The 27,308-nt window shown below is 41.2% G+C and overlaps 2 protein-coding genes across 3 annotated transcripts in view; both read right to left on the bottom strand.

Annotated features, from left to right (window-relative positions):
• The window catches only part of mpp2b (MAGUK p55 scaffold protein 2b), a 33,357-nt gene extending 9,382 nt beyond the window's left edge, over nt 1–23,975 (bottom strand). The window contains exons 1-3 of one of the 2 annotated variants that reach the window (XM_068583559.1): nt 23,654–23,975; nt 15,387–15,466; nt 4,658–4,758 (exon numbers count right to left, since the gene is read on the bottom strand). In XM_068583559.1, the coding sequence (XP_068439660.1) occupies nt 4,658–4,758; nt 15,387–15,417 (132 nt within the window). In that variant the 5' untranslated portion in view covers nt 15,418–15,466; nt 23,654–23,975. Of the gene's footprint in view, nt 1–4,657; nt 4,759–13,405; nt 13,622–15,386; nt 15,467–23,653 lie in introns of those variants that run through there. The other variant, XM_068583560.1, reaches the window with a different exon arrangement.
• A 232-nt stretch (nt 23,976–24,207) lies between these two features.
• pyyb (peptide YYb) lies at nt 24,208–26,778 on the bottom strand. Its single transcript, XM_068583127.1, has 4 exons — nt 26,741–26,778; nt 26,303–26,490; nt 24,634–24,714; nt 24,208–24,409 (listed from the first exon to the last, which is right to left on the bottom strand). Exons 2-4 carry the CDS (start codon nt 26,488–26,490, stop codon nt 24,385–24,387), a joined length of 294 nt encoding a protein of 97 aa, XP_068439228.1. The 5' UTR covers nt 26,741–26,778; the 3' UTR covers nt 24,208–24,384.
• Nucleotides 26,779–27,308: the final 530 nt, after the last annotated feature.

The raw sequence follows: 27,308 nt of genomic DNA, 5'->3' as shown, positions 1-27,308 counted from the left end.
TACAAAATGCACCAGATGGGAAAGGATAAAGTCATTTATGTTTTATCATGGGCCTGCATTTTGGTTTGGGATATTTCTATCATGTTATACGTCATATTGTTTTGAAAATAAATGTCCTGAGATTTCTATACTGAAATATGATGAAAGCTATTTCAAAGACAACACAGCTACTGTTTAAACCTTTAGGTTAAACAGTCTTGTAAAGTTGCACTTCTTGCAGCTGTACACCAACAATCTTGTATTTGAAGATCACAGTGTCAAGGCGTTCCCATAGAGGATTAGTCTGGTGGGACTGATCACTACTCTGGCAGCCACGTTGTTTGTTTGCTGAGGAAGAGAGGAACGATCCCTGCTGAGAGACAGGATATGGTGCACAGATACACACAAACAGATATTTGCAATTGCCTGCATGTACACAGCCTCCTCGTCTTATCCACTTTACTACACACACACGAGCATAGCACACATTATCGGTACAGACAAAGGTACAGACAAAGTTATTTGCACATGGGGTTAAACACGGTGGTTCAGTGATGCAGCAGAAGGACTTTGTTCATTTGTCATTTAGGAAGAATTCTTTGTAACCTGATGGAGCGAGCTGTCAGTGTCGGGCCCTTGGACTACAAGCCAGTTATATGTATACACTGTTTTGAGAGCCATGGGCACAGCTTCTGAGGCATGTTGTTTTGATGCCACTTAAAATGTGTTATAAAATTACTAATTATATCAAATGACTAAGATGCATTGTACTATATCAGCCTTTCAGGTTGTGGGTAAACTCTATCATTGACACTGCTAATGTAACAATTACTCTGCCAAGTAGTGCAATTTGAGGCTTTTAAAAGGACAAGACACACTACTAATCTTCCAGGTCTCCACCTAGACATCTCAGCTACAAAGACTAATGAACGCTGCTGTTCTAAAGACAAAAAGGAAATGACAAAGCAGTTTCATAATTATATTCTGCATCTCCAGGACATATATCTAATTGATGTCTGTTTTATTCAGCCATTCTTCTCTTCTCCAATATGAAAATGTAGCACATCTGTAGCACTAAAGCTCACTGGCTGCTGCTGTAATTAGATTAATCTTGTTCCCAATGGTCATCAACGGTGTCTGATGGAGGTAATACTACTTAAAGGAAGACGTTTAACATTCATCATCTTGGATATGCAAGCTTGAATAAATTAGCGATAAACACATCAGTGCTGAATCAATACTCCGCCCTTGCTTGGTCTGGTATGACCAGTTGGCTTCTGATGACTGATGTTAAATAATGTTATGGCTGTGCAACTGACATCAGAGTCAGGTTCCCAACTGTAGGACTCTTTTGTACTTCTAGTCTTAGCATGATGTGCCATTATCTTGTCATTTACTTATGGCCATAGTCGTTATTACAAATTCAACTTTGAATAATGGAAAGTTAATAGACTGTTTCTCACTCTGCCTTCGACTGCGATGTCATTCAGCATTTAGCATCCAGTGCATTATGATTTCCTTTTAAAGCAGACTGTTACTCCATGGTAAGTGCTGAGTGCTACGTTAGATAAGGTGCACTGCAGCATGTGAAGACAAGCTTTTTTGCATAGTCTGTTTCCGTACATTTGGAATAGTTTAGATTTGACCACATAATAACTCAATTGTTTTGCACAAACTGGTTTGTATAAAAGCAGAGTTAAATGTTTTAGAGGCTGCATTGGCACTATTTAACAAAGACAACAGAGTGTCATTTACAGCCTGAACAGGGGAAATATGATGGCTTAGAAGTTAGGTTAAAATAACATAAGGTATGTACATAATTAAATGTCTAAACATAGTTTATTCATCTGTCCTAAAGGTCTCAATAGTCCTGATTGCTCCGTCAGATATAAAGCCAAGCGTTACATGCCACAGTCATAGCTGATAATAGTCGAGCACTGTGGAAGCCCTCTTGCTTGATGATAGCCCCTGTTGTCACTATCTGTTCATTGTTGTCCGAATCATCCTTTAGATTCATTATAGAATTGCAGGTTGGGCTGATTGCAGCATTCTGCTGTGAGTGTGGGGCAATCAGCACAATTCACTGAAGTCGGCGTGCCACTTGCACACAAGCACGGACCCTTGTTCTGTCCCCCTGTTATCATGTGCTTTACACCCTCAGCACAAGTGATAGCTTGTTAAAAGCAGTTATAGATCCACCATGGGGTCATCTTGGAAATCATTTTCACATCCTTGAGCGAGGCGTCTTTACTCATAGCTTGCATCAGCAGATGCTTTCATGGTAATGCTCATCAATGCAATGTCTCTGAGAACCCTCACAGACATCTAGTAGAAATACCAGTGTTGTGCTATTAAGACAAAAAAAGAAAGACATCAAGGTAGAAGGGAGCAAACAGGCTCTGCTTTCAGCAGATTTTAATGCAGCGCTCCCTACTCCTCTCTGTGGATGGTCCATCACCAAATTTCCTGAACAGAAATGCCTCTGAACTACTGAATGAGACTGCCCAATGTTTTACCTCTGGCTCTGGTCTGAGTCTCTGAGATGTAGCCCAGCAGACCAATTCATCTCCCTGGTCCGAGAGGCCTCGTGGCCACAAACAGCCACCACCTCAGCTAACACTGACTGTGTAAAGTTTAAAAGATAATGTGGCAATCCATACTAATGATGGCATTGACCTCAGAGAAAGACTTTCTGCCACTGCTAAGCTCTTTCACTCTTCTCCATTCACTTCAAACAGCTGTTCTCCATAACAACCTCACCGCTTTAGTCGGGCGACTGGTTTCATCAGGATAACTAAGTAAATTCATTTCAATACCTGCTTCTACGCAGACAGTGAACTTTCGTGGTGTTTCAGTGTAAATAAAAAGAAATCCAACATAATTGTCAAAAGTCAATTTGTGGTGGTGAGACCTGAAACAAACAGCTGCTTGTATTCCTAAATCTATAAGAGAATAATTCATTTGTGTTACGTATTGCAAACATTTCTGTTTTGTCTCATTTAACAACAGTTTTGTCTCATTTAACAACTTTGCAGCCTAGCTTTGTTTAACTATAAATAAATGTACTATAAATGTGTTGTTCATCGTCATATATTTGAATGCAAAACCTATAAATAAAGTCAAACTATGTCTTTGTTGACTGTGTTTATTGATATTATTTTGGTGGGAAAGTTTTTGAGACCAGCCAAAACAACAAGACAATTGCCAGAGGGATTGTCTGAGGGCTCTTGGAATAACTTCACTGATTTGCTCCCATGCAGGACGAAGCTTTAATCCAATGGCTGGGCAACGGTCCAAGATAAATCAGTGCAAATGCGACACTGATTTGAAATAAGAACAAGACATATGTATATCAACGATTTTCTAGGATGGCAAACCTTTAGATCCTCCTTGAGAGCTGTTATGTAAGTGCCTTAGCAGTGTGTATTTGTAACTGTATTGAACTACAAGGTGCTGCTGGCTCGATATATTCTCCTCTGCCACTATATAGGATGACATACAACTAGAGATTGTTGCCACATTGATTTAATTCTGTGCTCCCATTTACCTTTTCTTAGTTTTGAAAGAAACATTTCACCCACATTATTATGGAGATGGTGCAAGTGAATCATTTTCAATTCTACATTATTATTAAGTAAATGAAGCTATTCAACTAAAGCATTCAAACAGGTTTTTGGAATGAATACAAAAGTGTAAAACTTAATGGCTGCCATTCATTCCTGGATTCTGCATTGATCCCAGGGGCTGCCGCTCCCCCTGCACTTGTCAACCTGTCAAACATGTCAAGGGAAACTGTGCCGCTCGCTGACTGCTATTTCAATCTGGTGCTCTGATTGGCAATAGAAACGTTGCGTTGCCTTGTTAAAATGACTGACAGCTGGGCAAAAGTAGAAATGCTAACAGCCTTAAAAAGACAGATGACTTCTCTGTGTTGTTCAGCTAAATATTATTATATCCCAAATAATTGGCAAAAACATATTTTTGCCTTCTGTATCCCCTTTGTGTTTGAACTTCAAAATCAAAACCTTTTTGATGTCAGCTTCTATCCGAACTTCCCGTTTCACAACATTAAACCGCCAAAAAAAGTAATGAAATGACTGAAAGCCTCGTAAATCAGTATAGGAAGGTAAAGATGGTGTCAGTGACAGGACGAAGCAGCAAAGAGGAGAGTTGCTATTTGGCTATTTACATCAGAATGTTGCTGCTTGTGCAAAATGACTGAGTTTCTTTTGAGAAAACTCTAACAAGAAAACAATGAAGCAAGACCATTAATATGGTAATGCATTGTCCTTGATTAATTAAGTCTTTTGAGGGTAATTATTGCAAGCAGAAATTTAAATGTAATAATGCCGTAAAAACTGTGAAAACATCATGATTTGTCAGCGTAAATGCAGGAAGAGGCACAAGTTAGACAAAATGTTAAACTGCATTGCTATTTAACCAAAAGCATTTAAATTGTAAATGTGCATACATAAAATATTCTTGATTTTGCAGCCGATACATTGGAACCCAACTAAATATAACTAGCCTGTGTTGTTAGGAGGTAATTTCTATATATAAAGTTATTTCTGTCCATCCCTGGACACGGTCCCATTAAAAGCTCTGCATGTCTGAAACACTGAATGGAACATACACGTACACACATTTCCACATTAACAATGTATAGAGTTGGTCTCACCACTGGGCTCTCCATGATGCCCTTGAGGAAGATGAGGTCCAGGTCATTGGCAGTTGTGGAGCTTGTGCTGTCACTCAGGGTGTCCAGGGTCTGATGCATGGCTACACACACACACACACACACACACACACACACACAAAGAAAAATATATTCTACAGTCACCCACGGGAAACTGACTAGATCACCCCAATGAAATAGAGGGAGAGAAGGAGAGAGAGAGAGAGACAGAAAGAGAAAGAGAGAGAAAGAGAGAGAGAGAGAAAGAGAGAGAGAGAGAGAGAGAAAGAGAGAGAGAGAGAGAGAGAGAGAGAGAGAGAGAGAGAGAGAGAGAGAGAGCACAGTAGTTCCCACTACGTGGTTAAAAGAGTGTAGGCAAAGTAAGCAGGAGGAAGGAGGACGGATGGGAGCTGCATCACATCCTTTATCAAGCAATTTCACCTCTGTCAGTCACCCCCACTTATGTCTGTCAGAAACGACAGTATCTTTTTCCCACCACTCCCAACTTCCTCCCTCCCACGCACACGTTCACACACACACACACACACACGTTCACACACACACACACACACACACACACACACACACACACACACACAGCAACTTAACAACAACAAAGTTGCTAAGATAATAAACCAGTTTGCATATGATTTGTTTCCATCTATATCAGTCTGTATGCCTGGACTAAATTACAACCCTTTGTTTGAGAAGCCAGATAAGACTATAGCATGGTAAAAGTCAATTGATGATAAGCCCATAAATGAAAAACATGCACGCATATGCAGCTCTTTTTCAAAGATGTTAAATCAAACTTCTAAACCACAGACATCAATCAATAAGACGACCGATCAATCAGCAGGTGCAATTTAATGTCAACAATTGTCAAGGAAGGTTCAGTCTCGCTTCAAAGCGTCTTCACAGACATGGAATATGACGCACCGGCAGGCATTAATCACGGCGGACATGACTGTCATGAGTGGGCATTTGTATTCACAGGGAACATTTGTTTGCTGTAATTTACTCAAAAAAACACAGAGGTCTTTGTTTGCAAAGCTAAATATACAACCCTTTTTCCCACAATGCAGACAGATTGATGATCCACTACAAATCCTGTCATACCCATTTCATAGGTCTCATGTCTTAATAAGGGCATAACAGGGCTTTGAGAGGTAGATGGTCCAATTACAGGGAAGTTAATTAGTTTTGTATCCCACTTATAACATGTTGCACCCTAGCAGGGGAAACCGACAAGATGATGAGGTATAATTAGGATACCCAGTATGCAGAACATAAAACATGATAGCTGATATGATATGTTGTGTAATGTAATAAATCCTCAAAAAGCTCCAGAATAAAATGAATGTCTGTTATAGCAGCGAGTTAGAAAGCTAGCATATTTTTAAAATGAGCCGGGTCCAGGTAAATTTATACAGATACTCACACATTTAAAGTGACAAATGGCACAAACGCCAATAAATAACAAGTCCGTGGCCATGCTCGTGGCTCTGTGAGGTTTTCTTCAGAACAGCAGTGCTCTGAGCCGCGTGTAAATACCACCACGCTCACATTGACCACATTGATGTTTGAAGGGTTTAATGTTTCTCACTGTCAGCGTGTTAGAATGCTAGCATTTGCTTATTAGCGCTAATCACAAAGTAAAGCTGAAACAGATGGGATATTCTCTTATTTTTACTTGAGATATTTCAAGCTGGGCTTGGCCCTCCATCGCGCCATATCGGTCATTTAAGTTTCCAATGATTCAACGAATATCACTGAATGGAAGAATTAGCATTTGTCTTGTGAAAACGAGATGTGTGGGAGTCATGAATATGTCTCTAGAGCCCAGAGAACCATGATTTGTTATCAGTGCTTTCATTGATGTGAGGCCTGCAGCTGCTGTATTGACAATAAACAAAATTACATTGTGGACTCAAACCCTATCAACTCAAACGTTGTTCTCTAATCCCTTTATTATTGTCCTTTCTTATGACCAAACCCATGTTCCAAGTTGATCTTCTATGAGAAAGCGAGGAGTGAAAATACATGAAGAGAAACCCCCAAAAAAGTGTGTTCATTGATGCTGTATAGTTGACAATATGGACAGTGAGAGTTTCAGTGGCAGTCATCGTGAAAACATTGTTTCTGTGTGCAGCTCAGGTCTGTCACGAAGCTGGCACATGATTTATGTTTCTATTGCTCAGCAGAACAGTGTGAGTTGTTTTGTGTAAAGATGCTTAAAAGAAGAGTGATGAGGTAATAGATATTTTGGGATTGGGCAGAAAACTATTTTTGGTCTTCTTCTGAGTTTGAAAAAAGATTTTATATACATGCACTGTGTCCATGTACAGCATACAAACAACTGTCCTCATCTTCACTTTCACTCACATTAAAAGACGGAAAGCTATGAAAGGCAAGAGAGCCAGAGGAAGTACATTAAGTTAATGAAATAAATAATTACACAAGTCTTCTGCAGTAAAGTCTTGCTTCTCTTCCATTTTCCCCTCAAACGCCAGCTTTGCTCCAGCAGGAGAGTTGCCAGATTTGCGCCTGGCAGAGAATACCAGACCAGCAGGCTCGGCTTACGGGTCCTACATAATTCTCTTTAATCACCGCTGTACACTTTACACCGGCGTGTAAACCGGCGTTGTTGCCACATCGTCACTTTTCCCGATGTTAGTTTGTCTCTGCTGCGAGTAGAGGTGTGAATATTGTGGAGATTGTTTTGTTTTTTTCTTCTTAAATGCATTGATTGATATGTTGTTCTCATTAGTTGAGGTGGGCGATCATTCAAAATCTAAAGTTCAAGAGATTGTTTTATTTTCTCATTGTTACATTATTTTCTCTCACATGCACATGCTGTCTCATACATTCACATGTCACTGATCATGTTCTCCTCTCCAATTTCACTTGAGCCCCAATCAGACAGTATGATCAAATTGACCAGTTCTCTACTGTGCGTCAACGTTGTTGACTTTGCTTTTCATATTCTGTGATAGAGCCATTGCTTAAACGTTATAGAGGACTCACAAGAAGGTTTTAAAGGAACCGAAGAATAATAGCCATTCTTCTAGTGCTGAGTATGCCTGGGGTCGTTCTATTATTCATAGAGATCATTAAAAATCCAACTTGTCCTCCTTCTCTGGTCTCTTTGTCTTTCTTCTCTCTATATAGATACATAAGGTTGTATCTCTTACTTTCACTGGCGAGCTTCAAAGGCAACATAGAGGTCAAAAGTTCAGACAGAAAGAGGTCTGAAGGTCAAACTAAGATACTGTATATATTTACTTTTTTGTTAAACAGGAACTTTATTTTGAAAAGAACTTTTTCCTTAGCATTCAGGTGCAGTATATCATCTCGTATACTGCTGCTGTCAAAGCTTTCCTCTCTTGCATAAACCTGCATAAACTTCATATAAAAATGAACAGCCAAACTGCATTTAGTTTTTTTAAATCACTAACAGAATTGATCTTTTCTCTGTCTCATTCGAGCATAAAAATTGCATGTTGACATTTGCGTAATAATATTACATTTCATTTCCTTCCGTCCTCGAGTCTTTACAGATGAGAGCTTAGGCGTAAGTCATTTTTCGCTCCAGTGAACCTAAATTCCTGATACTACACACTGTAACTTGATATCATTAGAGAACTCCATTTAGCAGGTGGGGGCTTATGAAAGTACAATGGGACACAGGTGTGCAGATAAATTGAACCAGCTACATGCATGACATGTGCTCTTCCAGTGAAATGTTTCAATGTTACTTCACTACAGAGCATCTATTGCATCTAAGGGGTAAACTAAATAAACAGTCCTCGCAGAGCAGATGAATAATCATGAGGAAAATGTTCCCAAGAGATGGAGATGGTACATAGGATAGTATTGGAGAAGAAAACTTATTTACGCTTCAGAGAAAACCATTAAAAACATATATAAAATGCTACTTTATAACAATTACACACTGTGGCGGCCTCTTGCATCAACTCTCAACAAAAGGTTAGCATCATAAGAGCTTGCTTGCCATGGTGACAGCAGAGCACATGTAGATACAAGGAACCCTGAACAAAAGGTGCCTTTGTCTCTCTAAGTCTCATCTAAGCTCAACTTGAGCTCCATTGAGTTACAATTAACTCAATGTCATGGAGGCAGCCAAACAATCTGGGCTGTTATTGTTTGTGGACAAGCACAGCGGGGGAACATGAACCTCTTAGCCAGCACTTAGTGAAGGTTGTCTTGTTGCTATGGAGCGGAGGTGAGGGAAACACAGAGAGGATGGAGAGGGCTGCAGAGGGAGGCTGGAACGTGGAGGGAAAGATGTGGGAGATGCGGCTGTGTTGCCGTGTTTCTCCATGCTGAATCCTCATGGGGATGTAAACACAGAGGAGTACGACGTGCAGCTGACTCTTTCTACTTTATGCCAATAAAAACAGTCTGGTCCACTGAAAGTCATTGAGATAAACAAACTTTCTTTCAATGCAAATTCAGTAAAGGCTCTACCCAGATGCATCGTGGGAAGGGAAGGAATTACAATTACATATGGACAGGTAACGGGCAGAACCACAAACGAGCACAGGAGGTGTACTGTGTGTTTGGTTTCCACCAACCCCAGAGGGACTCTGTTAGTCTGCCGCTTGGTGCCGAGCAGCATAGTGGTCGATGGGTGTTTAGACCTTCTTTGCTGAAAACAGCTTACTGTTGCTGCAAAAACAACATTGTGAGAGTGGTGGGACAGAATTAAAACAAGATCGTGGGCGAAACAACTAAATTAACTGAAACATACTACAAAGCTGTGGTGCTGAAGATTTGGTTAATAACTCTTTGGAGTTTTGTCACTACAAGCGACGTCATCATCGCCACATTATGTTCATGTCGTCATTTGATACAACATATTGAAATATAGCCACTTTAATATCAATGCTTTGCAATTTACAAAAGCATAAAACACTGTGGGTGCTTTCATATCAGGGACCCAGGCCCAGAACAGAGTACACTTAAGCCCAAAGTGCAGTTTGTTGGATTAGTGTGAACACTGCGTACCGTACTCTACTTGGAAACGTGGTCTCGGACATGGATCATGTGTATTGAGCGCAGTTTCCATCAGGTGTACGCCACTGTCCCGTTCAAACATGGCCGTAAATGGCTGTAAATAGTGGCTTAAAATTTGAGCAGCATAATACTGGACAATACATACAGAAATGTAGAGATTCATGGGATAATGCCAGAGCATATACATGCCCATGGGAACAAAAAAACAACAGAACATTGTTATGTCAGAAAGTGAGGGATGACGTGTCTTATCCTCATATTTCATCTCCACCATCCGATTGGAGAACATGGTACTGCTTAGTCCACCAATGAACCTCCCCAACATGCACAGTATTACAAATATCATTGAAAACCACTCAGTGCTCTGTTCGGCAATCATTCAATGCCTTTTCATGTTATCTTTCTCTACTACCGGTGTTTATGGTCAGCTGCGGTGTGCTCATCCTCGAGGCGGTGCGGTAATATGGTGGTGAGTAAGTCTGTTTCTGTTTCAAACAGTAAATTGGGTGAATGCAATTTAGGCACTTTGCACGCTTTCATGTCTCTCTATGACTTTCAATCACAATTAGTCACAAAAGTCTTTCTGGCGGTCCTGAATTAGAAGGCTTCTCAAAGCACCACGAGGAACAATGCATTGTGAAGCAACTAATATGTATCATCGTGTTTCTACTACAAAACGTGCTTCAGTCCGGAAAAATTGAATTAAAATTCATTGTACAGCCAGAATTACACGGAGAAGAAAATTGAAAGTCAGTCCAGGCGATGACCTGCTCGTCATCAATCAGGTTATTTTCAATTGGTAAGGTCAATTTTAAACTTTTTAGCGTGCAGAGCGACTCCGCAGTAATAACGCTTGCTTTGTCCTGTGAAAACACCAACAGATTTCTAAGCAGCCGACTCCTCAAAAACTCATTGATATTCTCATGTTTCCTGGAAACACTTGGAAGTTACTGCAGTTGTATTTCTCTGTCACACCATTAAAATGACAGAAAAGAGCATGGTGTGGATGACACTGAAACTATTTCAAAATGACAAAAGTCACATCTATGTCATAAAATACTCTCGGGCCCTGACAGACATTATTAAATACTTTAAGCTTGTGATTAGATTTAAGTCTGCTCCCTGCTCTCCGGCACAATATAATTACTATCAGTCCCTCAGGTAGCGAAAGATGAATGTTTAAGATTGTGGTGGAGAATTTCATTGGATTGGAGTAGATTGCACTGTGCGTACCCTATCGATTCATAATTTCTGACTGTAATATATGATTGATTTGACCTGGTATGTGCTTGATCCTTGCCGTGAAGCTCTTGCAGACTAAAGTCTGAAAAACTTTCCTCTGAGCATACAGAACACTTTACCTTGCGCAGCAGCTGGATTCTCGTAATAACACGATTGCATATCACACAAAAATCCATCATCTATTAAGGCTTAAAATAATGTGTAATGTGTTTGTGTCATGCAAGCCATAGCAGGGACCTTTCAGCTGTGGCAGCTATGGGCGCAGCCGAGTTGTGAGAGACAACACGAAGAGGGGACTGTTTGTCCGAAACAGCGATGGCGGAGATTGAGATCAGTTACATCAGAACTGCCTTTCTTCATTGACAGAAGAGCACATAATGACACTGAAGGCTTTACTCAATGGAAAAGATGTTTTCACTCCTCTCCCAACCGGCAAAAGTTTGATTGAGAGATTGTTCACCAAAATACCTATTAAATATGTTTTAAAAGTGCCTGCCCTTTTTCTGAGTTTATGAAATTACTGACATGAAGGTATTTTTCTGACTCAGTTATGGAAGAATGATCAAATGACTTCCACACAGTCCTCACAGTCCGCGTGTAAGCAGCCAAAGTAATTGAAATCTCAAATCCTGTGAACGTTAAGGGCCTTTCACTCATCCAGGAAACTGAAAATAAACCAGGAATTCTATCATTTGGCAATGTGTTCAGGGGAAAAACTGTAATCCTGACCTCCTCTCTCTTGGGTAGCCAATCAGCAGGACCAGGAACTTTAAAGCTGCCATTTAAGGCATCCCATATCCATGGTGATGCTTGTTTCTAGCTGGCGTGATATGGGTGCGTGCTGGATCGCCTTATTAGCTGGCTGAAGGTCACCGCTGGAGACAAGACTTTGTGATATTTGTTGACATTTTGCAAATGGACAGCAGCTCCCACTACACCTCGGCCAGAAGAGAGTCTGGCTGAGGGATAATTTTATGTGAAGTTTTGGGGGGAAACTAACAAGAACAAGTTTATCGACTGTTAGGAAGGAAACATTTTGACGTGTGTGTGTGTGTGTGTGTGTGTGTGTGTGTGTGTTTGTGTGTGTGTGTGTCTGTGTAGCTATTTTCCTCGCGGCAGATAATGAAAACAGAGATCGCCAGGGTGTGATACGGATGAAATAATTGCCAGTGTCACCACATTATACCCTCAGCCGGAACTGAATTAAATTGTCCCATTCTCTTGAAACCCAGCGATTATCTTTGACAGCCTAATCCTACCAACACACTGTACTCAATGATCCATCATCTGTGTCTGAACACGGCTTCATTAGTCCAGTAGGCACACAGAATATTCCTCTGATAATGGGAGGGTTAATTGGAAGGAGAAACTGTGTATTTTGAGAGTGCGTGTAGGTGAAAGCGAGAGAGCCACAGAGTTATTTGAAGGTTGTGAGTCTGACACTCTCAAGCGTGCTCGCTCTGATCAGAACACTGTTGCATATGAATGACCCCCTACCTACTCTCCATGAATGTACAATGCACTAGAGGTCTCTCTTTATCTTTTCTCTCGGTGTGTGTGTGTCTCTCTCTCACAAACACATGCACTCTGAACTGACAGACGGGATGCAAATGCTTTGACAGAAAATGTGATTCATTATGGCTGTCACCACTGTCTTGTCAAGCTACATTACAGAGCTGAGGGTATCTTGCAACATGGTATACTGTGTGACATGTAATAGACTAGGCAATGATGTAATGATGCTTCTAACCTTAACTAATTCAACATGACCACATCAATAGATGCATGCACAACACAGACCATAAATAGATATGGACTCATAACATGTTACTGTGTAGTATGCAACCCGATGCAGTATTAATGAAGTCCATCAATAATAAACTGAATGTATGGTACTTCCAACTCCATACTATGTGAGCTAACATTATCAGTGCATTATCATCTAATACAACAAATATGTGCTTGCTTTTAAACAGGCTGCCCCTCTTAAAATTACTTATTATCTTTTTGCTTTATCTTTACTTATCTCAAAGTGCATTCCTCCATCTCTCACTCTGTATTACTCACAGTTTACCTCAAGGCATCTTAGTGTAAATTAAAAAAAAGAAAATGTGGTGATGTTTTCGCGGCACGTTGCTGACTCCTTTCTAGTCTTCGTAATCTGCTGCCTCAGATTCCTGTACATCACATGCTGCCCTGGGTCCAACTCCGTCACTGCTCATCTTCATCACACTCAAGAGGTTTGAACCAGCACAACACGAGCAGGTGCAATGCAAATTTAAAACACCAAATAGCCCTCGACCGCCAATGTGTACATAATCATATTGCCTCGTTGCATTTTAACTGCGATTCATCCTTCTTAGCTTCCTCACAGTTTTCTGTCAAGTACATCCAACATATAGCTATAGAAGTCATCTGTCTAACTAACCCTGCCTCCCTCACCCAGCAGGTAGGGACCTGTGTTCTTACCTTCTTCCCCCAGCTTGATTTCCAGGCCCTCCAGGGAGTTGGCTGAGTCCCCTTCCTCCAGGGAGAGCCTTCCAAACAGGCTGCCAGCCATGGTGAACAACACCTCTCTACAGTGCACACACTCACAGTAACACACCCAATACTGTATCTGAGGCAGACTAAGAGATCTCTCCCTCTCTCTCTCTCTCTCTCTCTCTCTCTCTCTCTCTCTCTCTCTCTCTCTCTCTCTCTCTCTCTCTCTCTCTCTCTCTCTCTCTATCTCTCTCTCTCTCTCTCTCTCTCTCTATCTCTCTCTCTCTCTCTCTCTCTCTGTCTCTCTGTCTCTCTGTCTCTCCCTCTCTCTCTGGCAAAACAGCTCCTTTCTCTTTCCTCCCTCTCCACCTGCTCTTGACGTGAATGTGTATAAGCTATGCCTGGCTGAGCGTCTTCTCCTCCACATGAATGAATGGAGACGACAGAGGGTTGTGTGCATGAGCAAGGCAGGGGGTGAGGGAGGGTTAGGGAAGAAAGAGGAAGGAAAGTATGATGCTTTCTCTCGGAGGAGGGAGAAAGGAGGCAGGGCAATTTTCACTCCAGGCTTCCCTGTGGGGGTTAACTGGGGGAAAGAGCAGCAGAAGGCTGGCTCGTAGGGAGGAGGATCGGTCAAGGAGCTGGTGCGTGGGGAGTGGACACGTATATGAGTGATAACCTTCCATTACGGGTACAAACACAGCCAGCCTTACAGACAAAGTCAGTAAAGGCTCATATGCTCATAAAGAGTTCCTTTACCGACAGGAGTTGAAAAAGATCTTCTTGTTTAAAATCGAAACTGACCTTTCTCTCACCCTTTTCCCATTATGTGTTTTGAAATTTGAAAACAAAGACAGGAATTGGTTTGGAGAAACAGTTTACTGTGTGTTACTAAAAACGCCAGTCATCCAGACTCAGCCCTCAGTTGGTGTACAAATCAAAACTAACTGACAGACCAATTCAAGAAAGAAACTCTAGACACATTTTTATTCAAAGCAGAACTGCTTTTCCCCTTCTATCCAACAGCTGACTTCTGCGATGTATAACTGCAGGATAGAATACTATAAAGCTTTAAGTTTAAGATTTGGTCTTCTGTTACCCAATATACTGAGACTCCTAATTTCCCAGACATCTGGCTGTGGCTTTTCAATCTTTTATGTGTCTGGATCAAGCGCCCTCAGCACTGAGTGAAGAGGAAATGCATAGAAGCATGGCTATGTGCCAGTTCAGAGACTAATGTGATAGTTTAAAAGTAGCACCGCAGCAGAATTACATTTCACAGTGTCAAAGTATACAGTACATCTAATATGTCACTTTGATACAATGCCAACTAAGAATACCTTCAATGTGATACCACATTTTACTTAAATTCTAGCAATTCTGTTGAAGGTTTTGTGAGAATAGTCACATGTATTTTTGCATTAACCAGGTTAGAAGGTCTGGGATCCAGTGCAACCAACACAAGGTGCACTTTTTGCAGCCGGTGCTGTCAAGGCTGTCAAAGGCTTTTCAGCCTTTACATTTACTTCAAATTGGATCTTTCTTTTCTTTATGACCCATGGAAGACACTCAAACGGTGAATGTAGATCACTCAACCCCATCCATATATAGTGAAATACATTTTTGTGCATGTCCGTGCGTGTGCTTGTGTGCATTTGTACTACTTGCCACCAGTGCAGACTTGACGTGCATGTGTGCATGTGTAGAGGGGCTGGGAAGGGTAAAGCAAATCCTCTGAGGCATGACTGATCTAAGGCTGGAGGTTTAGCGCTCCATTAGCCTGCTCATTAAGTCACATTAGAACTCTGGAGATGAGATACATGTCCCGAGTGCTGGAATAACCACAAACCATTCAACATCTCCTCCCTCGTCTCTCTCTCGATATCTTTCTCACTGAAACACACACACACACACACACACACACACACACACACATGAGATGCCTTTATCATAGCGAGACAAAGCCACTTACTGGACTCAGAGCTGGATGTTGCCACGGGCATTTTAAGAATTGGTTCCTCCCAGTATCCTCCACAGAATTTGTCGGGTCAACTGCAATAAAAGAGAGAGCAGTGAGAGAGAGACGGGAGATGCATTGAAAACACGGATGAAGTACTGATTGTGAACATGAATGCAAAACCCCTTAGTTGTCAGACCACTGAGGCAGGGTTAAGGTTCAAACCAGAGAAGGAGGGTAGAAGCTCTTTATAGAAGTTCTAGAAATAAGATTATTTCCCACAGATCTAAAAGGTTTTGCATATTATATCATCTTGTTTTTATCGCTGCTTGTCAAAGTGTGTCGTTGCATCAGAGACAACACACCGGGATCCATGGAAGTCTAAATCCAGACTGTCAGAATCACTGTGAACGTACGCATGTGCACAGCTCATTCTTAATTTACGAGCTCCCACACGACCACTGGTATCTAACTTTGTTAATAGCTATAAATAGAATAGCCAGTTGCTCTGGTAACATCCAAACAGTCCTCGCCGTCATGTCCATGGGGAGTACTATTAGCAACCGTTGGAAAGATGGAGTGAGCGGACGCGTGAGTGGACAGGCCAGCTAACATTAGCTCAGCGAGGATCTCCGTTGTTTCTAATTGATCCGTTTAACATCGAGAGGCAAGAGAAAAACATGAAAGACAGAAGACTGAGAGACGAAGCATCCGTTGTCCTGAGAATAAACATGTGCCTATTAGGTGACACAGAAAATAGAAATCAAGAGTTAAGGAGGAGGGAGGTGGAGAGACAGACCGAGAAAGAGAGGGAAAGAGAGGGAGAGAGAGAGACAGATAGAGAGAGAGAGAAGGATGAGAGCGAGAAGGAAGAGAGAGATGAAGAGTGGGGGAGGGAGAGCTCAAACAAGAACAATGGTGAGGAAGAAAAGCAGCTGATGATGGAGAGACAGCGGTATCCAAGGATGCTAATTCCTGGTTGCTATGACGATAGCAATCCATGGTGGAAGTGCTGTGGTGGCCAAAACCCAGTAGCATCACCACTGGTCCACCGTGTGCAAAATGTCTGCATGTGTGAACGGAAAAATCTCATTTCAGTCTCACTGATCAAATCTGGAGTGATGAAGCATCTTCACACAACATTCCAGCATTGAAGGAATGATGATGATATATATATATATATATATATATATATATATATATATATATATATATATATATATATATATATATATATATATTGGGACTGAAATTCTGGGAGTTAACTGGGGCGTCGTCATGATTGCTTTTCATTCTTACATTTGAATAAGAACAATCAATTTGAAGATCTTTCCAGACTTTATTACTTTAATGAGATCTTAATGAGATTAAATCTGTCGTTCTAAAATCTATTATACATCATCCATTAATCCTTGCAATAATCATATGTTTTTGGTCTGTCTATATTTAACTTCCTCTCTTTGTCTTATGTAATAAATCCAACCCAAATAAATGTCATATCACATTTAGAATAGCACGACCTGAACTCAGTGTAACTGACTCAGAGAGAAAAGCTGTCACATCCGATCAAATACCATGCGTATCAATTTTGGTTGAGTGTAGGCCACTTTATTATGTTTCTTAGTTTAGTCAAGTGATTGTGTTCCTTGTGCGTGTGTGGCTGTGACATTACACATATTCCTAGATGCTGAAGGACCGAGCGCTCTTCTACAAAACTTGGATCAATACGGATCAGGTTCTTAATGCCACATACCAGTCCCTCAAGCTTATCCCTGGCATCCCGTGTTTGCGCTATGAAATGACAAGGCTTGTTACAAGTATGCAGAGACCACACGGCCACTAAGAAGTCAAAGCCGATTGCAGCGGAGCTTAGCTGCGCTAGCGCTGGGCAGACACACTGGAGGGTTGTCAGGAGGGCGTTCTCTGCTCTCTGACTGTCATTCTACGTACTCCCTGCTTCTTTTTTTATATCACTGATGGTAAATAATTGGCCACGCTCTAATGATGGGGCAGTCACCAGCAGTGGTGGCATGCATTGTAGGAAAACCTGGAGGTCTAAGAGTTGCAAACAGTAATCTCTCCCCACCAATGATGCTGATTTTCAATGTAGCGAGTCCCCAGGATCCACAGGTGGTCATTATAATTATTGTTATTATTTATGCATGTGTGCTACGCTGCTTCCTCGTCTCCGACGTCAGCTGTAACGACGAGCGAGATAACCAGCGGGGCGCGCTTACTACATTCACTAAAAGCACGCATGGCCGACCCTGCTAGGCTCAAAAAACAACACACACATCTGACCTCATCTCTGCTCAGGTAGACATCACATGCTGCTATTTTAATGCTCTTATTATCATACAGGGAACCAAAGACGAGCTGAACAGTGTGTAAATAAGTGCTCCATCAATGAGGTCAAACTGGGTATTTTCACAGTAGCTGTAGATGGAATAGACCCTGCAGTTAGGTAAGGTCAGTCTGTCAGTAATATGTTGTGTATCCAAAGGGTCTCAGCTCTCCCCACTTGCTTTATTAGTCAACTCACACACATCTTCATCTTCCACAATGCATTGCAGGAAGAGAGAAGCTCAAAAGCACAGCTGCGTAAGACATCATTTTTGCAGACCAGCTATCATCGTCACACTGTCAATCTAATAAAACAAGAGGCCAGCTGTGTGTGTGTGTGTGTGTGTGTGTGTGTGTGTGTGTGTGTATTTGGTTAATAAATAACCCTTTTCAGCCTTAACAACAGACTAAGTTTACATTTCTGCATCACCAAAGTCTAGTAACATAACGAATGACGAAAGCAAAGGTCAAAGCTGTGGTGTCTTAAAAATACCCGTCGCGCTCAAGGGAATAAGTGATACATTCTATTTATGGAGGAGTGATACTTATTTGCTTCATATTGCTTTTTGTCCGCAAGCCTATAGTCTCACATGAAACCAATGTACTGATGTAAATGACTTGATCGGTGAGCGTCACCATGAGTGATCGAGGGACGCGTCTGTCTTTCAAGACAGCAACCCAAGATGCTGTTTTCTTTTTTGTTTAAATTGCATCTTCCAGCACATTTGGAGCAATGACACAAGTGGTGGCCCAGGTGTTTGTTTGCCAAATGCAAAACGCCTTCAGCTTCTCCCAAAGTGAGTCTGTATTAAAGCCTGTAAACATAACCCAAGTGCGCGCACACACACACACACACACACACGCGCGCGTGCGCGCACGCACCAACGACCGAACACGTCTTCATCCACACATGCAAGCTGCCGTCAGGCCTAAAAATAAACGCAGCGCTCCCACAGGTTCAGCTCCTCTCGTTACTTTACAAGGGAAAACCGTCGTATCCAAGACAACCGTGAGCAGCGCTTCGTCTTTTTCCCCTGCGCTTTGCCATGGCAACAAGGGAAAATGCGTAAAATAATTATAAGTTGGAGCTGAATTTGGGTCTATTAATAGGTTTGAGCATCAATACAGAGTTTCTCTATTTCATATCAGCGTCATTGTTGAAGAGCGTAGCGTTCACGTGAGACGGCTCTTTAGACAAAACTCACTTTTTGACCCGTTTCAGCTCCTGAGGCCGGCCGCAGCGCTTAGTGCGTGTTTCTATAGCTCGAGAGAGCGATTTCACCAGAACTGAAGAAAAAAAACACAGCATGCACAGCTTGGCTTCTCGGAGAAAAATAAAACAAATCCCCATCTCATAGCGAGGAAAACAATTTTTTTAACTATACAAATTAATTAGATTCTTTAAGTAAAAGGTCAGAGTTCAATTTAATATGTTATAATAATATGCATTTAAGAACTTTGCAGCTACTTTAATACAATCAAAGTGATTTTGTTGAATCATTGAAAAATAACTCGCTGGCAAGGTAGGCAATCCTGTCAGAGATTATACTATTTTTACAAAAATATTGGTAAATGTCACTTCATAAAAACTACCACGAGAACTTCTGTTATGTATCTCAAAGAAAGCCCAGTATGTTTATGCTTCTGTTTTCAAACTTAATGCTCCACTAAACTCCTTCTGAAAAGATAATGTCAAAACAATTTGGTTTAATCTCGCCATCCTGAGCTCACATTGGCACCCTAGTCACTACACATGCCCGTGTAAATCAAAACAAAGTGTGGAGGTCTTTTGAAGGGGATGATACATTCAAAGTGCAGTTTAAAGCCATGCGCTGCACGGTTGACGGATTTCAAAAATAAAAAGGCGTTTTAAATTCCCTGCATGCATATTAAAAAGCACACAACATGCTATTCTTAGCAGCAAGAAAACATCATGGAAAGAGACGCTTCCTGTGTGTTTCCAGGGCATCGAATTAGCTTAAATGGTAAATGATTAACCGTCAGCTAACAGATTTGGGACTCATTAGCCACCTCCGGCACATGAGCTACTCAGAGACTCACAGTAAGAGGCAAGTTTATTATCTTTTATTTTTCTGTTTCCTACATCACTTAAGAACAACCAATTATCTTTTTGTTTCAACAACATGATGACAAAAGGGTTTCCACCATCAAATGGTATCACTCGATGCCAGACATCGAATGAAAGCTGATCAACTTACTGCTGTTGGGTCTTCGTTTTCCCTCAGTTGATACAGATTGCAATGTGTGCAATTAGAAATAAATGAGATGTACGTACCACCTAGAGGCTGGAGGATTTAGGTACAGTGTGGAGAGCCCCCCATGGGGAGCATTTACAATCACCTCCCTGCCTGCCTGCCTGGATTATATTTAAAAAGCTCCTACTCCCTTTGTCTCTTTTTTTCCGAGGAAGCAGCCATGATGAAATCAGCAAAATGAATGTCACCGTTTCAATGTCACGCAAAGCTCTCGAGAAAAAAATCTGGTTTCGGACTGAATATTACAAAGCAAATCCCAAGGCAAAAAAAAAAAGGTTTTACAGTCATAGAATTAGTGAGCAAGCTCCAGCTGGCTGCTCAAGGGCTCGAGTATCGCAATACTTTTACCCCGCTATGAATTACAAAGAGCCGAGGAATAAGTAGGATTTAGATCAGGTGGTGTTGCAGCTTGATGTGTATGACATCAGACGGATGACTATTTGTCATAATCAAAGTGATTAAATGATTCTAGGGCACATGAACATGCATGTTGAAGATGTTTCCTGTAATACACTGTTATGTATATACAAATTTAAAAACAAGTACCCGCACATGTGTGGAAGAGACAGAGAATGCGCAAAATGGACACAGGCACCTCGTAACACTCCAGATAAATAACAATAAAACATACATTTGTGTCATAATGTCACTACATGATGCCTGAATTGTATAACCAGGTGTGCTTGAGAAAATGAAATAAAGCTGGTATCTTAGAAGGCAATATCAATAAATTGATACTTATTTCTTTTGTGCCAATTCATCAAGTACATATTTTTACCTAATAAGTTCAAACTTTGACCTGCTGGTGGCGCTAGAGAAGAAGTCAGAGTATCACCTGAGAGGTTTGGTCCATTATTTACCAATAAAAATCCATCTACACTAACACAATGTGCCAGCATCACCTTAATGCCACAGCCTCTTTATATGGAGATCTGGGCTGAATGGAAAGAGGTGGCAGTGAGAGTAAAACGAGCAGATCTTCTTCATGAACGACACCATGGTGGTCGGGGAAATGATGCTGAGGCTCTGTGAGCTGCTGCAGATGAATCTCCTAGTGGAATCGATGGGTCCTATTTGTTAAGTCTTTTCTCTGCCAGCTAGAGTTTATTAGTTGCCAAAGCAGTAAAACTGTGTTGTGTCACGGACAGGCACCACAGACGGTGTCCTTAAATACCAAGGATGCCCTCTGACTTCCTCTGTATTTAAGATCTGGGTCACACAGAGATGCTCCTTAGTTTTATTATGTGACCAGTGTTAAAAGATATGTACGAATTCAATATCAAAGATGCAATACTCTAAGGCTCAGACGTGTCATTGTCTCATTGTCTGCATCATCATGCTGTCATTTTTGCTCCTCTACAATGACTTGTACAAACTGTGCTCAAATCTTTCTGAAAGAGTTTAGAGTGAAGGACACATCTCACAAGTTTAGAGTCCAACTTTAAGCAAACTTTCTAAATCGGTAAAGCAGTGCTCAGACGATGTTTCTGTTAAGGTAGAACTAGACCTGCTGATCTTGTAGCCAATCCCCAAAGCTGCCCAAAGCAGAAATTTATGGAAAACCTCCTACTTCCAAAACAGAAACTGATAAGAAGGCTGGCGTTTCTTTAATCCCAGTCAAAAGCTCTTCAAAATGAGATCCGACTTAGGTTTTATTTGAAAATTTAGCAGCGGGATGTTCCTTTTTTGTGTGTGACTACAAATGATGGAGGTTTTCAGAAACTGTACAAAATGTTTTGTGATTATACGTACAATCATTCAAGATCCCGGCTTTGGGTGAACATGGTACTACAGGGTAAAGGACACATGACTCAAATAAATCGCTGAATTTCCAAACCTCAATGCTTATCATGATGAGAGTTATAATTTGAAAAGGCTGCTATCCGAGTGTCAGCGCCTTTGTTCAGAAGAGCCATCGTCACCCATGTGGTTTTGCCTGATGATAAAATATTTTAAAGACCAAATTGAGATTTAAAGTTAATAAATACATTTGCAAACTAAAGTCATGTCGCTGTAATGTCGCTCCAATCTTGATGCTTCGGGACAACAAACAGCATGAACTTTACATTGCTGCCTGAGTGGCTAAAGATAGATTTGTCTATTCCCAGACAATATATTAACTTCTCGCCCGGTGCAGAGGTCATTTGAATACTTCCTCTGCAGGAATAAAATGTCCTCACTCCTCACAGAAATGACAGAAGACATTTGAACAACATTGATAAGCACCAGTTGAACCTGCTCTTGTTCAAAGTGAGTGTAACTTAAACAATGTTTATATAAAATAAAACTCATTAACCTTAAGTGGAACTGATGTATAACCTGCAAGATCAACACAAATCAATGTCACTGATATTTCCTCTTTTTTCAATGCAAATTTTCAGGGAAGATTAACTGATTCTAGCCGTGAAGTAGGTGAGCTCTAAAAATCTTATTTTAAATGGATAATGTGAGCCTAACATCTAATAAATATGGCACAGGCTTTTGGAGGCAAAACGTGTGAGTGTATTCATGAAGAAACCTGGAAAACATTTATCAGTATCAGACACACTGATGTCAGAAATATTCTTCTGAATGAAGAAATGGGTCATGCTGAAATATAAATGTAACTTACAAGGAATGAAATGTAGGTTTTTCATTTATTTGTTTGGAGTTTGTTTGATTTTCATTTTTGGTTCATTAGCTGTCAGAGTGGAGTTTTTTTTTTAGTCTTCTCTCTTTTCTTTATATTATATAGGTATATATATATATATATATATATATATATATATATATATATATATATATATATATATATATATATATATATGCAACAGGGGACGTGACAAGGTAACAAATAAAATGAATTCTGTAGTAATGATGATGTCATTGTAGTGTTGAAATCTAAACATTCATCAAGAGAAAGGTGATAATACGTAATAATATAGTAATTACAACAATGCAGTTTTTTTAGGATGGAAATACATTTTAAATAAATGCTGTATTTTTTTAGTAATCATGAATCTAAATCTCTTAATTCGGGTTTAAACCATTTTGAGCCTTCTGAAAACATTAATTAGTGGCAAATAACGGCCTCAACAAATACGCTTAGCACCGACGGAGGAGGATAGATAACAGATTTGAGTCTTGCTGATGTTTATAGCCTGATGTCAGACACGCGCTCCAACATCTGTGCACGTTCCTGAACGTGTGAGCATGCGCAATGGCACCGAACAGGTACATCGCGCCCATACAGTCGTGATCAACGTTGAGCATATTATTTCAATTAGTTTGGGCCAAGGTTAAACGTGACGTTTCATTTCTAAGTAAGGCCGTCACAGCTGATTGGTTTCACCTGTGGCTGTTGTACAGGTGCGAATGTAGCCTGAGACCAAACTGGCCAATTAAGCTAGCTTAATGGGAACTGCATGTGGGTGCTGATGGCGCACGAGCCCGCGCTAGAGGAAGCCTAACAGCTCGAGGAGGTTTTTTTAACGGAACCAAGACTTAAATCCTTCCGGGAGCCCTTAATTTGAGGCATATATACATCTGACTGCGTGTGCCCAATGTCCACCGACCGAGTGTCGAGGGTGAGGAAATGGCATTCATGCTCAACACCGACCTAAAATAAACACCACGTTAAACACTGCGACCGTACACCATACATAAAGGTGGGTTGAAGCTCACCTGCCCGGTGCCTTTTTATCCGGATGCCTCGAGGGGGTCTGCTCTTCCGGTCCACTGGTGGTAGCTGAAGCACGGCAGGTCTGGTTTAATCTATGCAGTCACTTTCACAACCCCGGAGCCATCGGCAGCCGACACGAACTGCTGTCTTTAACGAGACCTGATACCTACAACGGCTCGCGTGCTGGTTCAAGCGGCTCCATCCGTTTGAAGCCAATTGGCTGCTGTGTTAACGCTGCTCCTTGTTCTCGACCTGTGTCTGGGAGGGTTTTGGGGAACACAATGCGTAACGGCGTGGACACCGCGGGTGAAGTTGAAGCCTGTCAGTCTGTCCGCTGCGCGTCGATATGAACCCATAAAGAGCCGCAAAAAGAGAGACGAACTTGAAAATGTACGTTTCTTGGGGACACAGTGACATCTAGTGGCACGAACAGGAACTGCAGATAAACCAAAATAATAGAAAACCAAAGCATTTGTGTGAATTTAATATTTTTATTCCCTTCAATTCTTTATTGGAAAGTGATTTTGATACAAATTATTTACATATTTTTGTCCAGAGAAGAAATAGATATACTGAGAGAAGAAGACAAACAAAGAGAGAGAGATTTGCATGCACATTAATTAAGTATGGAGTGTTACAAAGTCCAGTGCAGGTTGAGAACCTCTTTGATTTCTGATCGTTGGATTATCGAAGGGACGGGTGGAATGTGGTTGAGGGTTGAAGTCGGGCTCATTTACCACTGATCGCTATAGTCCGAGCTGTTAGGGAGCAGAAATAGCAATAAAACAAAGTGACAATATACATTAGACCAATATTGGCAGGGCTGTGTTTTCTGTTAAGTGTTGTTTTTTTTCATACTGATTACACCAAAAACTCAGGGTAGACTGTGTGTTTTGTAATATCAATGTGTAAACTGGTATCAGCAGCAGCCTTAAAGAGCCCACTGGGATTAAATGTATAATCCTCATCATGATTCTCTCACCGTGGTTCAGTGTCTTGGCTCGAATCAGCCCCAAACAGCAGCCACGCCACTGCCTGCTCGGGGGTCGACCTCTTTCCATACCTGGAGACAAATAAAACACCTGCATGTAGTGACTGCAACTAAATGTCATTTGGAGACTCTTATTCGTGTGAGGCGCTTGTCTGCTTTCCTCTAGCAATCGCTCACTGGGTGATCTGGCGGAGCGACCTCATCAGCTTTTGCAATGAATTTCAACCACTGGGCTTTTTTTTTTTCTTCAATAACCATTGAACTGGGAACGAGGTACAGCACAGAGTTTTTATTTTTTTTATCTGCATTGACTTTTCTACTCAATCTTATGCTCTAAATACAAATCATCCCGGCAATTATCTGAAAGAAAAGGATCATTTTCAAGTTCACAGCACAGCGGCCAGCAAGGCAAACACAACAAGCTCCTGCGACTCTTTCTTTTGAAGTCGCTTTACTAAAATCAATGCCTGGTCACTGAAGAGTAAACCTGCCGGCATGAAGGTTTACACTGAGAGCCCTTTGCGAGCAATGACGGATCCAGCCTCTTTATTACTTTGCTCAATTTCCAGCACTGGGAAACTGCACACACATTATCTTCTCCAACTAGAACAACTCATTTCTGGATATTAATCCTTATTTTTCAAGAAATGCTTCACAGCAGATATATTGTAGATAGATAGATAGATAGATAGATAGATAGATAGATAGATAGATAGATAGATAGATAGATAGATAGATAGATAGATAGATAGATAGATAGATAGATAGATAGATAGATAGATAGATAGATAGATAGATACTTTATTAATCCCCATGGGGAAATTTGTTGTCAGAGTAGCGCCCAACACTCTCCAGACACCAAATGGAATAAACTAAATAAATATTGTATTTCATAACACAGTTATCTGATCAAAACTGTAATCAGTTATATAATGTTTGTCCCATTTTTGACATGACAGATGAAACAAAAAGTTTAAACTTGAAAAAAAAGAGGCAGAAAACTGTTTTAGTATAAAATATTCTGCCATGTGCATTCTTGTTTGTCCCCTATAAGAAATCTAAGAAAATAAATAGGATGGTCCAGCGTGTCGATTACAAGATTTGACAGCCGTTACTGTCTCCTGTCAGTTCTAAACTTGATAGACTCTTCTGAGGAAAACCAGACTCCTCTCCTCTACCTCATTATGTCTCATAACAAGCACAGCAATGTATCACTTTATGAGCATAACAACCCGAGAGCCCTGTCCCGCTTGCCAAAGACGGGCTGAACTCTTGACCACCTGACATGGTCTTGGTTTCGGGTGGAAAACAGGCCGTTCATGAGTGAAGTCATGCCTCCACGTAAAGGCTTGATCCCCCATGTGGCTACCTTTGCAAACATGTTTTTGAGCTGGAGACTTAATCCCTTACATCAAGCGAGGTGGAGGACGAGGACGTACCAAAACAAGCTTTCCTGCATTTGTTAGCACTTCTTGCTCAGTGTCTCCATGTGTTCATTGAAGAGTTATACTCACAAGCCTGATATGCTGTCAAAAGAAACTTTACTAACATGTCAACAAAAAACAACTATGATGGATGTGCCCCCTAGGAATCTGTTGTTTTCTAGAAACCCCCGCACTGCCTGGCTGAATACAAAAGATACACCAAGGAGATGGCTCACCTCTGCCTGGTGATGAGGTTGACGTAATGCCTGACCGCTGCGTGGTATTTGGCCCAGTCCTCCGGTGAGGCATTGCCCCCCGGGCTCTCCGGTTGGGGAGGGTAGGCGTCCGCGAAGCTGCTCAAACACACCAGCAGGCAGACGACGAGCGCCGCGAGCATCATCCCTGATCTCAGCATGTTGGCCATCTGAGGAGAAGCACCAGTACCAGGCTACGATTTCCCCTGATTTCAACTTTTGTTGAAGCCAAAATACGATTTTCTTTCACTTCAAGTTTCTGTTCCTTCTCAAATTAAAACCGGAACTCACAAAATGCCTTTGAAGTATTCAAAATGTGATATTAAAATACATGCATTGAATCATAAATCACACTCAAAGATATTTCTAGGATGCAGTTAGAGATTCAAGGTGCATGAAAGTCTCAAAGAAGTAGCTTACTCTCTTTGACAGTTGTCTCCTGATGTGGTCTCCCCGGTGTTGCCCCTGACTTGTCGTCTCCTCTCAGTTCACAGGATTATATATAGTGCGGGATGTACCTGATGCGCACTGAGGAACAGTTAACCACACCCCTCTCTCTGGTAGCTGTGTCTGTGGAAACAGTGGAAATCTCTGCACAATAACATTCAAAATAGTTTTGCTTAAGGTTAAATTTGTTTCTTTAAGCTGAATTCCTATTTTCTATTTTGGCGACCTGATCAAGAAGCTTCACCCAATGTGTGCCGGGATAGGCCACACACACACGCACACGCACACACACGCACACACACGCACACACACGCACACACACACACACACACACACAGACAGACCCTGAATAGAACAAGCAGTTAGGGATAATCGAGAGCTGGCTGAAGTTTATTTTGATGCGGATACACATGAAAAAGATGCAGATGTTTTTTTGTTTTTCAATATTAAGTTTGACATTTGTGGCCTGGTTAATAGGTTTGGTAACAATTTCATCCTCTCACAGAAGATGCCATTTGCAGGACGTCGTCCATGCACGATG

This window comes from Clinocottus analis, unplaced genomic scaffold (assembly GCF_023055335.1).
Source record: "Clinocottus analis isolate CAN_PGR_092001 unplaced genomic scaffold, fCliAna1.0.p SCAF_19, whole genome shotgun sequence".
NCBI classification, from domain to species: Eukaryota; Metazoa; Chordata; class Actinopteri; order Perciformes; family Cottidae; genus Clinocottus; species Clinocottus analis.
The sequence above is the reverse complement of the archived record's forward strand: the minus strand, read 5'-3'. Positions and strand labels throughout refer to the sequence as shown.